Source organism: Amblyomma americanum, chromosome 11, assembly GCF_052857255.1.
Source record: "Amblyomma americanum isolate KBUSLIRL-KWMA chromosome 11, ASM5285725v1, whole genome shotgun sequence".
Taxonomy (NCBI): Eukaryota; Metazoa; Arthropoda; class Arachnida; order Ixodida; family Ixodidae; genus Amblyomma; species Amblyomma americanum.
This window is the reverse complement of record NC_135507.1, coordinates 84699269-84714047: the sequence shown is the minus strand read 5'-3', so window position 1 is coordinate 84714047 and position 14779 is coordinate 84699269. Positions and strand designations below refer to the sequence as shown.

General features: G+C 47.4%; 1 protein-coding gene across 2 annotated transcripts in view; it reads right to left on the bottom strand.

The window, feature by feature from the left end:
- Nucleotides 1-639: 639 nt before the first annotated feature.
- The window catches only part of LOC144110355 (uncharacterized), a 40486-nt gene continuing 26346 nt past the window's right edge, over nt 640-14779 (bottom strand). The window contains exons 7-13 of one of the 2 annotated variants that reach the window (XM_077643209.1): nt 13169-13294; nt 12250-12324; nt 11013-11117; nt 10216-10308; nt 7980-8034; nt 7063-7114; nt 640-4171 (exon numbers count right to left, since the gene is read on the bottom strand). In XM_077643209.1, coding sequence (XP_077499335.1) covers nt 4162-4171; nt 7063-7114; nt 7980-8034; nt 10216-10308; nt 11013-11117; nt 12250-12324; nt 13169-13294 — 516 coding nt within the window. In that variant the 3' untranslated portion in view covers nt 640-4161. The remainder of the gene's footprint in view (nt 4172-7062; nt 7115-7979; nt 8035-10215; nt 10309-11012; nt 11118-12249; nt 12325-13168; nt 13295-14779) is intronic. The other variant, XM_077643210.1, reaches the window with a different exon arrangement.

The window sequence follows — 14779 nt, the reverse complement described above, 5'->3', positions numbered from 1 at the left end:
CCCATGGATTTGAGTTTGTAGCGACATCTGTGTATAATACAGCTGTTACGACTGTAGTCTGAGCATAACCTAAACAAACAAGGATAATAAGCATTCTTTAAACAGGTGAGCATTGATCAATGCATATAAAGGGGACCTCTGTGTGCAGTGGCTGAAGTGGACACCGCAGGCATTTAATCCGCTTTCAGTCCAGAAAATTATGCTCATTATGGAAAATATGAATAACTGCGCAAAAAGGATGGGACAAGAGAGAAGAAGCACAGTTCTGTGCTTCTTCTCTCTTGTCCCGTCCTTTTTGCGCAGTTATTCATATTTTCCATAATGTCGTACCAACTAGCCCCTCACCGCACTCTTCTAAATTATACTCACACTTTCTTCCACCCCGGCAACACATTCGTCACTGCTCTTATTTCTTAAACGACACTGTAGAATCACCTCTCCGTCTAGTTAGCGCGTGATGCAAGGATTGCGACGCCACACGATGCAACTTGACGACACTTTTCTACATTACCGCGGCGCTGGAAATGCGAAGGGAAGCTAAGTGTGGCAAGCTCTTCAGAATGCCTTCTCACACAAATATCACCACTCATATCGTACAGGCCGGAGAATATGAAGTGGTTACACGGACAGACTTTTTCTGTAAACTGTGCGGAATGATGTCGCTATGAGAAAGCAGTATCCGTGAGTGCTTCCATGCGCTTTTAGGAGGAACTCCTTGACGTGAACAGCACACGGTGCCTTATTCCCTCGAAAAGGAAGCATTTAAGGGACCGGAATGGAATAACTTAACGCACGCTCTCTCACAAGCTTCCTTCACGCTGTGCGCATCCAATTTGATAACGAGCCAAGCAGCACAAAAAGTGCTCCTGTCCAAGCTGTGGCACAGAAGTTTAGATTGTCGCCAATGGCCAACGGACGAGCCATCCTCTCAACTTGCTTCAAAACACACCGAAATAAACAACTCTTGTAAGACCCCATGGGGATTACAATGGGTGGCAGCGCAGACGTGGAAGGATGCGGACCTTAGCCAAACGTTCCAGGGACGCACTGCAGAGCTTGAACTGGTGCTGCTACAACAGGCTGCACTTGCAGTGAAGGGCAGAGGTACGTATAGTTGGATACAACTCAAGGACGAAGCAGCAACGAATACCCTTCAACCTATGGGATCAAGCAACAGTCATGAAGTCAATTGCCCTGCACCTGCCAGACACCTGTAATGCTGTGCTGGCAGGTGCAATGGGACTGCCTGCAACGCCATGACAATTGGCCAATGCCACTGGTTGAATGGTATCCTCTGAGGGGTCATTCGGTGCTTTGTCCTCAAGTTGCGTCCAACTATATTCGGATATGCCTGGCACAATACTGTTGACCCCTGCAACTGATGTCACAAGGCGGAGCTGGGGGCTGGTAGAAGTAACATTCTTCCTTTTGGCCGATAGAAAACAGAGCACCTTCTTTACAGACCAGAGCACCGGATCAGGTTCAAAGCCACCACAGCTCTCGAGTATGGCACACTCTACTGACGAGACGACCTCCTTCCTGTGGACGACTTGGGTGTGAGTGCATGACCATGCTTGGACAAAGCCGAGCTGCCACATCTGCCGTAGGGCAGTTCGGCCTCATAGTGAGCTTACATGGACGCAAGGGACGTCAAATCGACGGTAACGCCTGCACTACGGCAAGGCAAACAGCAAATCGCTGCCTCGATAACAGGTGACAGGCGCCTCATCCAAGAGAGGGCCCAGAGGAAATGGCACAGGCTAACAAGGCATCCCCACAGCGACCTAGAACAACAGCATCAGTGCGGACCTTGAATATTACTTCTCTGTGGGAAACACACCCACCCCAACGAAATCATTGTGCAAAGTCTTTACATACTGGTACAACATGCCGTCCGCAAAAGCATTCTGATAAGTGAGCTTGAGGGGCGGGGGCTGCTAATGAAGATGGCTGGCCAGCAAAGCTTGTGACACAAATGGAAGAGTTCTGTTCAGCACATGACGGAGCTTTATCCTCGTAAAGGCAGCTACACAAGGTGTTAGGAACTGACAGCGATGTGCGAACCACCCGAGAACCAGTGATGCATTTTCCCCTCCCTGGTGGCCATGAACACAACTACCCAGAATGGACAATAGGGAGCAAATGGTACAGCTCTTGTTCACCCGCTGTCCGCACTCAAAAGGAAAGTTGTTGCCCATGCACCTGAACTGTCTCAACTGAGTCACTCTCAAACCACATCAGTCCTCCTATTGTCTTGAAGAGAAGATTGCAGGAGCGGCATGTTTTTCCGGTATGACCTCCTTCCAGGACTTCCCATGCTGGAGGGTTGAACACTACACACAGGCAGGTATGAATAACAAAGGAAGCAGTGAAACGTGAGGCTGCAGCAGCAGTTGTCTGCATGCTTGCAGGTGTTGCTCAATGACACTGCACCTGACCACAAAGCAACGATGGCCATGCACACTGGAGCTGGCACCCACATGTGGTCGGCTGATGGGAACAGCTGCAGTGATCTGTACACTCTAAAAATAAATGGGATTCCTCTAGCGCAAATCCTTTCGTGAGAGGGAATGCGCCAGAGGACAGCTTAATCTTTTCTGCTTTAGAGTGTACCTGCACACTTGAACCGACTCGCACCAGTATCAAAAGTTTCAAGCGAAACACTTGGGCCGCCTGCAGCACAAACATGCCGTGGCCCATACTGACTTGTGCAAAGTGTTGCGCTTCAGGCAACATTTAGCACGAACACTGCGACAGTGTCATCCAGGCCCAACAAGCCAGCCATACCATCAAAGCAGCAACAATGATGACACCTAAAGCAGCCCAGTTTGTTTCGACATGTGTTCACCAGCATTCAGTGGTGCTACCAAGGAACAGCAGCATGATTCGAAGATTTGTGCAGCAGCATGAAAACCAGCCTCTTGAGGACAAATTGAACTGTGACCAGACATGCTGAGACGGCCTAGCACACATATATGTAGTTGGCCAGTTAACCGAAAAGCTAAGTCGTACGATCACAAGAAATTATCTTATTACCACGCATGCACACACACACTCAGATGCTTGTGTTTCGGAATGAGGATGAGCTGTTTACACAAATTCTACCTCAAAGACTGTCTGAAAATGGCTTCATTTTTTTTTTCTTATTTCTGCACATCACAAATAAGGATGAGCTACTTCAGGCTTCATCACCATGCTGTGCGAAAACAACGGTGAGCTCTCATCACTGACACTCCTTACATAGCCTCTCTAGAGGATCAATATAACTGTACACTTTAGAAAAATCATACCGGAAATTAAAATTTCACCTCAAAATAAACACAAATTTGTCAGTAGTGGCATAGGCCCAGTTACATTGTTTAAAAAGTAATCCGATGAGTGGTGTTCAAAACTGGAAAACGGCAGAGTTGAAGGGAATGACTGGGTACCTAACCCTCGGCAGCGGTTACATGTGGACAGGGCGCGATGCCAGCATCCCTAATACAGCTGGTGAGAGCTAGAACGAAAAGAGCCCGAGTAGAAACCACCACAATAGCACAGGTAAACGCCCTACTGCTATCTACCAATTTTGCCAAACCGTCAACAACTGGTGGCCATTATTGAATCGCAAGTAAAAAAAAATCCTCCAGTCGCAAATCTTCAGAAATACCATTCAGAGAGAATGGCACAGGTCCCATGGTGTGAAATGCTTTCCCTTTCTCCGACTCCTGCCTGCCATGAATTGCCACATGCACATGACAATGTAGGCTCGTGCTGTGACAACACCTGCCAGAAACCACATTTGTTAAGTATTGAGAAATGGCGGACGTAACATCGGTTTGGCCAGCTAGGACACAGGCACCCCGAGATTGCCCAACGATAAAGAGAGTGAAGAGAGAGAGAAAAGGCTTCGCAAGGAAGCTTCTCGACCAGCTGCACCAAACAAGAGCTGCTCGGCAAGTGGGTGCAGGCTTCGTCGCTCGCCTTCTGGGTCTCGCCTTGGTTCCTGCTGTGCGATCCCGCTCCAGGCGGTGTGTTAGGGGGGGGTGACGACTGGACAGGAGCAGTTGCTGCCAACCGAAGCAGCTCGGGGCCTGCCACCACTTGCGCGCCACGGAGGACGGACTCTAGACGCCAGGCTCAAGTCGGCTCGCTTGCACCAGCAATCATCAGAAGCCTTGGTCATGGCTGCCTGCAAGAAGACCAGACAATGTTTCCCATTCCGCAACCTTCACGCAGTTGGTGTCCACTTTTCAGCATGTTTGACAGAAGAGCACAGCACATCAGCACAAGCAAGCAGTGTTCTTTATTACAATGCCCCAATAAATAAAGCTCACAGAGGAGCAGGTGTCTCTGGTACATGGAGTTTAACTACCCGAAGAGACAGATGGGTTATGAGGGACACCATAATGGAAGGCTCAGGATTAGTTTAGACCACCAGGAGGTCATTTATAGTGCATCGACATCGAATGGCACACGCGCGTTTTTAGCATTCCACCTCAACTGAAATGTGGCTGCTGTAGCCAGGATCAAACCGTGACTCTGGGATCAGCAGCTCAATGACAGAGCCACCGAGATACCACAGTGGTCAAGAGCAGGTACAGTAGAATCTCAATGATACGAATCTCACGGGGTCTCAAAAAATTTGTATCATCCAAAGTGAACAAAATCCATATGCAGAAGCATGAGAAATGCAATAACGGGGATTGGTTTACGGCCATGGGGCCACAGCTCACTACTCACAGTATGTACAGAGTGACTGGTGATTCACAACATCAGCAATGTGTGGGCCACGCACAGCTACTCAATGCTCACAGTGCGGACCGCACAATTAGCGATTACGCCTTCAGCGTTTTATAGGTAGCACTTAGTGCTCAACGGTGCAGTCACGGCTTACACTTTCATATCATCCATAGTAGCGGGGAAAGTATTCGGAACATCCGAAATTCTGCACATCGCACAAGTGCATTCTGGCTAGGGAATTTTACAAATTCGTATCAACCCAAAATTTGCATCAACCGTGTACGTATTGTGACAAGACGACGAAGCTGGCAGTGGCGTGGGATGGAACGCTCGCGCTAGGCCAGCGGCCATTAAATCATCTCTTGTCCATTGTTCATCGTGCCTCATTCTTCGGCTGGCCACCATGTAACACTTGGTGGAGCTTGTGGGGTACCGCCCAACTCTCATCCCGCTGGTCATCGTTCTTCGGAGCCCTGTGTCTGCATCCTTCCGTCGGCTATGGGTTCCTGGTCCGCGCTATCTGGATGTGCCCCAGCCTGCCAGACCCGAACCGACCTTGCCGTTGCTCTGTTGCCCCGTTCCGCGCACCGACCACTCAACATGACAAACTGGAACCGATGCCATGACTGACCCCACAGACCTGAGACGCCACTCACATGTGAATACACTGTCCCCACATCAAGTGAGCTTAGGTCTTAAAAAAAATCGAGAATGGTCGATTGCCGTTTTTTCCGCTCGCTGGAAAACACCACGCGTTTCTCGATGGCCTGGAAAGCCGCATTGCTCTCAGCATCGCTTTGAGGTGCGACGTACCTGCGGAGGAGGTCCAGAGCCGCGACGGCTTCTCCAAAGCTCGGGTCCGCCAATTCCCCGGAATCATGCGGCTCGTGCTCCTCGTCGTCATCGCAGTCTGAGGCTTCACTCGTGACCGAGTCTGCAACGATCTCGGCGATACTCTGACACTCGGACGTCACGACAGCAGCATCCACGGCAACGTAGTCGTCGTACGTGACTCCCGTGGCACCCAGCACATTCAAAGCTTCACTCAGCTCTTGATCATGAGAGGCTGCTTCCGTCTCTTCAGCTTCCGTGGCAGTTTCCTCTCCGCCGTCCATGCGAAAGCCACACTGCGCGAAGCAGTGCTTGTGCGACGCCATCAAAGGACGACAAATCGCTCGTGGTGTTAGCGAGGCCCGACGAGGCGTAGGCAGTGTAGGTGTCGACGGGAGGACACGGACGACTCGGATGGGTTGAACCGCACAAACAAGAAAGACTGGATTAGCGAGGCCTGACGAGGCGTAGGCAGCGTAGCTGTCGACGGAAGGACACGGACGACTTGGATGGGTTGAACCGCACAAACAAGAAAGACTGGATTGCTGCGGGCCCGCGGGTTTTACTCGCTTCGTCTGACGAGGCAGTGGCCATCTAGTGGCAATCTCCCCAACTCGCGTGCGGCTTTTTATGGCCTCCGAGATTACCCACGCGCGTGCAAGGGGGTGATCTCGGAAGCCATGGTCTTGTAGCCAATTCCGTAGCCAAGCCTGGCCAAGACTCGTCAAAATGGCGGTTGGCACGCGTTGCCCGGCAGGGTTCGGGGTGCCAGGTTGCGACGTATCATGCGGGAACGTTTCACATCTACAACGTAACAGCGGGGTACCTAATACATTGGATCCTATGGGAGCTATGCCGGGACCGGACGAAAACGACGTAACAGCCGGGAAAACGCAGCAGTGAGGAACGTAACAGCGGGGTTCTACTGTATACAATTCTCAGCACCTCAGACGCGTAGCTTGGTGCTGCAACATGGCATCACTTGGGTTCATATACATTGTTAAAAATGCAATGCATTAATAAGAAACTGTGCTCGACGCTGCTTAGAGGGACACTATGCACAACTGCACTGAACTTTTTTTTCAGTAAAATTCAATTGCCTGACATTTTTTGGTCCTGCTGACGTCCGTTCAGCAGCAAAAGAGGCCCTTCTAACTTGAACAAGCTTTGTAATCAGTGAAAGTAACCTCTCTGTCATTAAAACATAGTGACTGATCAATACATAGGCCAAATTATATTTGTGCCCAGCTTCCTCTTAAGTTCCAATGAGAGAAAAGCAGTTCACAACGTTGGCTAGATTGGGAAAGATAAAAAGAAATGAAAACAACAGTGAGCAGTTCACAATAGTGGTACAACACCAGAAAGGCATCGCTATGGAAAGAAAAACTACAAAAATGCCTGAACAAGGATGGCTGCTCCTGCTTGGCAACCACCACCACGTCATGCCTAATGTAACAAGCTAACCAGGCCACCTAAAGAGCTCAAATGTATTGGCAGCTCGTCACTCACCTGGCCGTGGCATTGTTTGTTGCTGCGTTAACTTTCTGGCCTGCATCCCCCTCTGCAAGAAGTGGATGCAAAGATCAGAAGCAGCAACAATTTGAACAGGAATTCAGCTTCTACAGGCATACAGCTACAAAAAATTGTTAAACATGACGGTCACTGTTCACTGAGACTATTCAGCACATGCTGCTGAGACAGCGCGAGACTCGACTATCATGTTTGACAGCAAAACAGGACATGCGTGTGAAGGTGGATTCCACATTGCAAGACCTCATAAAGCATGCACATTAAGCTCTAGAAGCTCTAACGTGGGAGCAATCAACACAGGAATTACAGACTGCAAAAGAGTGGGCACAATTCCGCATGAAATCAGCTGTAACAGCTGGCTCAGTGGTGCATGTTACAAGTGACTTGTGCCATTCTTTCCGTTGTTCACATTGGCCACAAACTCGTCTAAGAAAAGTGCACTCCTATTTAGCTACACAACATCAAACCAAATCCTTTGCCTCTAAAGTTTTGGGTCAGTTGGAGTTAACCCATCCTGGTCATCTGCCAGCTACTGCCTGAGAGCGGAAAAGTGCACACCCGGTCTGCGGGTAGTCATTGCCCGACACAAAATTTTTCCCGCTATTTCTGTAGTGGAAAGGGCACACTATCTGTTTCGAATGGTTGTAGCCTCATACATACTGGTGCAGAAATATATTTTGATCACGTGGTTCTTGGGTCTCTGAAACGGCGCGACAACTTCACAGCATGGCTTCCACTCCGCCAGTTGTGTTTTGAGGAATGCTGTCAAGTGATTTTGCGGAAAGTGAAGACGACTTCGGTGATAAAAAGTTTGGTTGGCGACCAGTGCCTGCATTGTTGCTGCTTTGCTTGCTGCCCGAACGACACAAGGTTGCTGAGCATGCAATGCCGCTGACCTGATTTGGGCGCCTTGGTGCTGGAAGCCTGCTGCGCAGCTGCACTGGTGGGGCGCTGGAAGACGAGGGGCACAACTGTCTTAAAAAGGTTCGGTGCTACTACTCATCGCATCAGCACTTTTAACAGCAGACATGGAGCAATGGCACTCAGTCAACTCTCGATTCTCATTAACTTGAACTCACTCAAGCTGAACTTCACGTTTATTCAAGCTGTAGATTTTGTTCGATCAATACCAGATGGATTAAAACTTGGTGTGTGCGAATATTCGAAATTTCGAATACGAATCAAATATGTTTGACATTGATTCATATTCGAAAATTGATATTCGTGAATTTCCGAATATTCGAAAATTCCCGAATACTCGTCAGCGATCGTATACTGCGCATACTTTCATAAATTCGACCATGGCAAAACCACAGTATCTGGAAAAATTAGCTGATAATCGAGTTAAAAATTCCAGGAAAACAATACAGAGGTCCCATCCCCTTCCTTCTCCGCCGTTCATCACGCGGACCGACCGCATCCCGACGACGCAAGGCTTCACCTCGTGAGAATTTCCCCAAGTGAGCTTTCCCACATATCACCCGTGCTACGAACAAGATAGCCGACGGCCCGCTTCGAGCAATCGCAGCGCGAAATCGCGCTTCGCGCTTTTTTTTAATCCTTCGGCAATACGTTACATATTTAATGCCTACATCCGAAGAATGCGTCCTGTCGCCTTCAAAGCTCTCCGAGCATGACTTCCGCCATCCCGTTTTGTAAACTACGCTATGCGGGAAAGCCTACTTGCGGAATGCCACGGGAGTCTCCTGAAGGGGCGTGTCGAGTAGTCACAATAGGGCAAGCGATCCTGTCAAAATCTCGTCTATTGCATGGTGCACTGTAACCTGCACACCTCTTTAGCGGGCGTAACGGCAGGCGTGGCAACAATCGGAAGGCCTCTGTCGCTAGGGCAAAAAAATTGTCTGGCTGCGTAGTTTCGGTTTCTGAGCTTCACCGCTGCCCCGCGGCAACTTAAAATGTCGGCCCGCGCATTCGCCGATAGTCCAATCCCAGCTCCGCGCGGCTTATTTCTTTTTCCTTTTTAGAAACCGCCTCGCCGCTCCGACGCCAGTGTGTGTTCCCCGGCCCCTTGCTTGCATTTGTGTTGTTCTTCCAGCACTCCAGAACGGGTGGCTCGTCACGGGCTTACAGGTGTTAACGCGATGGAGCCGCCTTATAAGGCCTTACTGCATCTTCAGCATTTTTCGGCAGCATTTTCTTTGCGGGGGGGGGGGGGGGGGGGGGGGGGCAATTTTATTAACAGAGGCCTTCAGGTGAACTGGGCATTTCTTCCTGTCCCTTGAACTCCGAATGAATGAGGCTTAATAGTCATCATGTTATTTTTTTGTTGCCAGTCTTGTCATTTTAGGGATATTGTTTTCCATGAGCTCATTATAGTTTGGATACTGTTATGCTGTCTAATCAAGTAGTATACATTCTGTGCACATTATGTTTTTTTATATGGTACTGAGGCAGTCTAGTTTTGTTTATTTTAGTTGCAAAGACCATACACTATTTTGAAAAAAAAAAAAAAATAAGGGCAACAACGTTTGCTTGCTCATCGTTTTCTGAAATTTTTTTTGTACTGAACAGATATTCAATATTCGATTCGATATTCGAAGCCATTTTTTCTTCATATTCGTATTCGAAAATTTCAATATTCGCACACTCCTAATTAAAACAAATGTTCCCTTTAATTTGAACAAATTTTCACTACATTTCCAGGCTTGAATTATTGAGAGTCAACTAGGTATACATAGAAACGGAAACCATGCTCTCGGTCAGAGCATGGCAATGGTACTAACACTTAAACAGGCATGGAGCTTATCGCATGCTGGCGATATATACATGTCTTGCGGCAGGAAGGACAACTGGGCCCATGCAATTTTCACCTCCTTCATGGTGCCGATAATGATCACAAAAACATTCCAGCGATGCTCTTAAGCATGTATAGACGTTTCGGATCATGCCTCGCCATCTATGCACCACAGGTGCTGCCCTACAAGATGTCTCTACTCTCCTACGTTTTTGCTATGCAATGTAATAACACCTTGCACAGGATATACTGCTCTGCCAACTTTGACAAGAGCCAGTAAATGTGGCAAGGGTGACATTTTCGCTCAATTACAGCCCATTAAAATATTAATTCATGTACCCACAGCAACCACAGACCACAAGTACACGAATTGTTACCTGCGTGGTAGAGCTTGGCTGGGAATGTGTGTAGAGGGCAGCCTTCTGAAGAAGCTCGGCAACTTCATCACTCGCTGAACGATTGACACCAAGCTGGAGGAGAATAGAGCGGAGAGAGGCAGCACTTATTAAAATGGCCGCCCCTCGAGGCAAGGTCAGTGAAATTGCCTTTTCTGCTGCTCGAACTTCAGAAGGGACAATTGTGCTCACAGCATGTAGCAAATGAAGCAAAACAAACTCCCATGATATGCCTTTTGAGACATCTTTTGCATGAAGGCACTGTGCACTGTCAGGCTGTGCTTCAAATGCAAACACCACCAGTGTACTCAACATGACCACATGCCTTTTCACACTCAGCTACAGTTAGCAACTAACGTAATTCCTGTTTGTATGAAACAGTCCTGCAAAGCGTACATTCATCACCCAATTACACATTGATGCGACACTTTGTGCTTCAGCGATACTGCATAAGTGTGTATGCATTAATTTGAATCTATTGTAGTAATATGTGCATCAACACAGGGAAGTGTCACTTTTATACCACTTCTCACAGAAGCACTGCATCGCACTTAAGAAGATAAAGGCTACAGGCTCACTTGAAAGACAGCTGAGGTTCTCTACCACGCAGTACCACTACATGTCACAACCTAGGCACCTTGGTTAAATCTGCACGCTGAAAACTACTGCCACATTTGGAAATTGACTTGTGCCCTCAATGCAGCCTAATGATCACATCCTGCTCAATACACCATCACTGTGGGGCGAGCGGTGGGCAACCACCAGCAGCAGTAGCACACCTGTATCTGAAGACCCTGGTAGACGGTGCCCAAGTGGCTGGCCTCCCTCAGGGCACCCACCGCAGAGCCATTGTTCGTGGCATTGAAGGACCACAGCCGGTCCAGCTGCATCCAAGGAAGAGCAAACGGTTGTGCCATAACCAATGGGCACCCCAGTGCAATAACCAAATAGACTGGCTGACTAACCATTGCTCACAACTAGTTACTGCACCTTTCTTTTCCTCAAAACTTATGATGAACGGAAAGACGTAACTGTGCTACTCTTGAGGACACCTCAAACAGGCCGTGATGAAACGGAACAAAGGAGTGAAAGAAGACAGACAGAAAAAGGTGCTGCAGAGGAGGTCCCCAGTTGAATTTCAGTCACCTGGGGTTCTTTAACTTTATACGGCAGTGGGACGCATGTCCCGCTTGCTTCAGGTGCCCACAAACAGAAAACGGTGGACCTATGTACCACATTTTCGATCCAGAATACTAATGAGCCATCACACAAACCATTCAGAGTGGTTCTATCTTTCACTAGTTCTGCGTGTTTTTACAAGCGCGGATGCACAGCTCAACAAGACTCACTTCTTGACAGAGGTTAAAAAAAATATGAAAAATTGTTCAGCTTTTGATGCTTTTTCATCACTCAAGAGCTTCATAGTACTTCTTGAAGCAATTTTCAATTCTAATGCAAGTTGTTTTACACATCCAAAAGACTGAGCCATTGGTACAACTATGTAGCCCAACAAAACCAATGGGCCAAACAGCTTAAAAGTGATGTCATTCAATTCATGGAGTCATTCTGAGTGCAGTTTTACCGCTTGTATGAATGTGAGATATGCACAGAGCTTGCACCTTATAAAGGGCTAACGTTCAGTAGCATATCACACGGGCACCATCTGCATTTCTACTCCATTCAAATGTAGCCACTGCAGCTAAAATTTACTAAGCAACATCGAACTAAGCAGCCAAATGCCAAAGCTGCTACCACAGCGGGTAACACGTATGTTTCTTGCCTGCTAATCACTACTGCTGGTTTCACAACTAAAAATACTAACAATACAATAACAATATATTAAAACGAATGTGCAAGCGCCACAGTGAGATTAGGAAAGACCAACAAGTGAAGTGCTGGTCGTTGCCAAGGCCACTGACCTTGTGGATTATTAAGCATTCAGCTGTTCTATAACCCTCCCGACTTCCTTGTGTCCAAAACTTTGTGAAACACATTCGCAAAGGACAACCGACTCACAGCCAGACTGAGGTTCTCGGGAGACAGGTCAGCTGGACAGGTATGGCTGCAGTTGAGCACCCCTTCAAGCTGTGTCTGGGCGGCAGAAAGAGAACCGTATTTAAAGAAGCATGCCGTGACATGTCAGCTGCCATGCCCCATAATAACATGCCACCAGCCAAGCTGCTACCATGCAAAAATTCTAAATGTTAAGCCAGTGGTTCTGTGTACCACTGCAAGGTCCAGGCGTGTACAACAGCAACCGTTCTATTTATGACAGTGTGCATTACTGTCAAACACTGCAAACGTTGTTGGAGACTGAACAATAAACTGAACAGTCCGTTGGAAGATCTCATCTACGTTAGGACTCCTAGCATGCTCTCACTGCTTCATTAGCAGCTGTCTAGCACGTCAATAACAAACACTGTCTTGGTGTGCCTTGCAAGTCTTCAGTTCTAGCATTTTAAGGATCAGGGCCTGCACACATCCAAAAGACTGAGTCATTGGTACAACTATGCAGCCCAACAAAACCAATGGGCCAAACAGCTTAAAAGTGATGTCATTCAATTCATGGAGTCATTCTGAGTGCAATTTTACCATTTGTATGAATGTGAGTTTTTTCAACTTGTTCTACGCACCCAGGTTCAAAACCGTTAGGCAAGGAAAGTTAAGAGTAAGAAAGCAAAGTAAAATTATGTTAATAAAAAGAGAGAAAAAAAGAAAAAAAAATGAGTGTTAATGCACGAGTTTGTGCACTGGCAAATGCTCCAAGGTTGCATTTACAGGCAACGCTAGTCTGACCTAACTGTTACAGACATAGCACACTTGGGCTTTCAAGCCAGTATACAGAGAGGTGGCTTTTATGTTACATTAAAGCTATAACAAGCAGATGTGCAGCTCTGCCTTGCAAATGGAACCCCGGCGACCTTGACTGACCCACCTGCTGCCTGAGGAGGATGTCGGTGTGGTTCTCGGTGGCGGTGTGCACCTCCTTGAGGTCGGACTCGATGCCCACCAGTCGCCGGTCCACCACTGCTCGCACCTCGCCCAGGTAGCGCTGGACACTCTGCACACCCGTTTTGACATTTTTAAGCACCCTGGCACCCCAGTGCCTGGAGCAGGGTGCACCTGACACCAACCTTTCGTACCTCTCGGTGTTACATGAAAAAAAAAAAAAACAACAGTCTCTCTCTCTTCAGCATCAATGAAATGCTTATAAACAAGGAACACTTTGAGATCAATAGCGTGAAACCATTGCAAGTTCAGCAAAGAGGCCACGCAGTAACAAGCTAAGTGCAACCGAGCAGTAACCAAAGAATAGTGGCTGGTGCAGCCATTGAGCAGGAGCATTCATGGTGGGTGAACAGCGCAACAAAGGCGGGACAAAGGCGAGACAAGTGCTTGTCTTGCCTTTGTCCTGCCTTTGTTGCACTGTTCACCCACCATGAATGCTGCTTACAAACTCGCCGAAATTTCAGCTCTACTCAATGTGTGCAGGAGCATGTAAAATAGGCTGTGCACTAGTTTTGCCATGTTGGGTCAAGTAAACTGTCCTGGCCAGCAGCATATGCTCTTACACAAGCTAGCAGGCATCAAATGGGAAGATGTTACTAAAGCTGGAAGCATTATGAGGGAAGAGCGTCTTAAAAAATTTTAATAAATCTTCGGGGAACATGTACATTTGCATGTTGACTCCAAGTTATATAAAACCTTGTTCCATGAAAGGCTGCCTCTAATTTGACTTGCTTTATAATTATGTTTATTTCAATGCCTCCGATGTGCCGAACCCGACCATGCCATTTTTGAGAAATTGGTAAATTACCCTGGACCGTAACACCAATGTCGCATGGGCACATTTGACTGCAATCCAAGACGACAGGGATCAAACACAACACAGACACAACCCTGCTACATGGCCCATTCAGTGGCAACAGGGCAAAACCCTGCTCAGCCTGAAGCAGGTTTCTGAAGCACGATCAAGCTTTTCAATCCTAGTCAGCAGCTTCTAAGTTAGCGCACTGAGAACATTTCAAAACAAAACTAACAATGAAAAATACAGAGGGATACTCTACGAAAGCTATAAAACTTCAGAACAACTTTATATTACATTCAGTCTGGCTTGATTTCTCGCAACATTGTGAACACTGAACATCACATATACAGGGTGTTTCAGGGAAGACTAAGTAATTCTCAAGAATAGGTCTTTTGAGGCAAAAATATGGCTTTCTCAGCATAGTATTAAGAGTGTTGGCGGACGCCAGAAAACAGGTGAATTGTTGTAATTAGCAAGCTGGTTAACTATTTTTTAATAATTAACTTTTCAACTAGTAGAGTAAGGTGCCTAGTTGAAATTAGATTTGTAGCTGGTCGTCACTAATAGCCATATCAGTTTTTAAAATTTCGAAAGTGCCATTTGACACTGTAGGTCAACAAAATTTGGCCTTTTTGGCTAGTTATGTGCACTGGAAAGGTTGCTTCGCCTGCACGATGCAGCCAAATTTTGTCAAGGCACAGCGTCGATGGTAATAGCGTTTTTGAAATTCTAAAAACT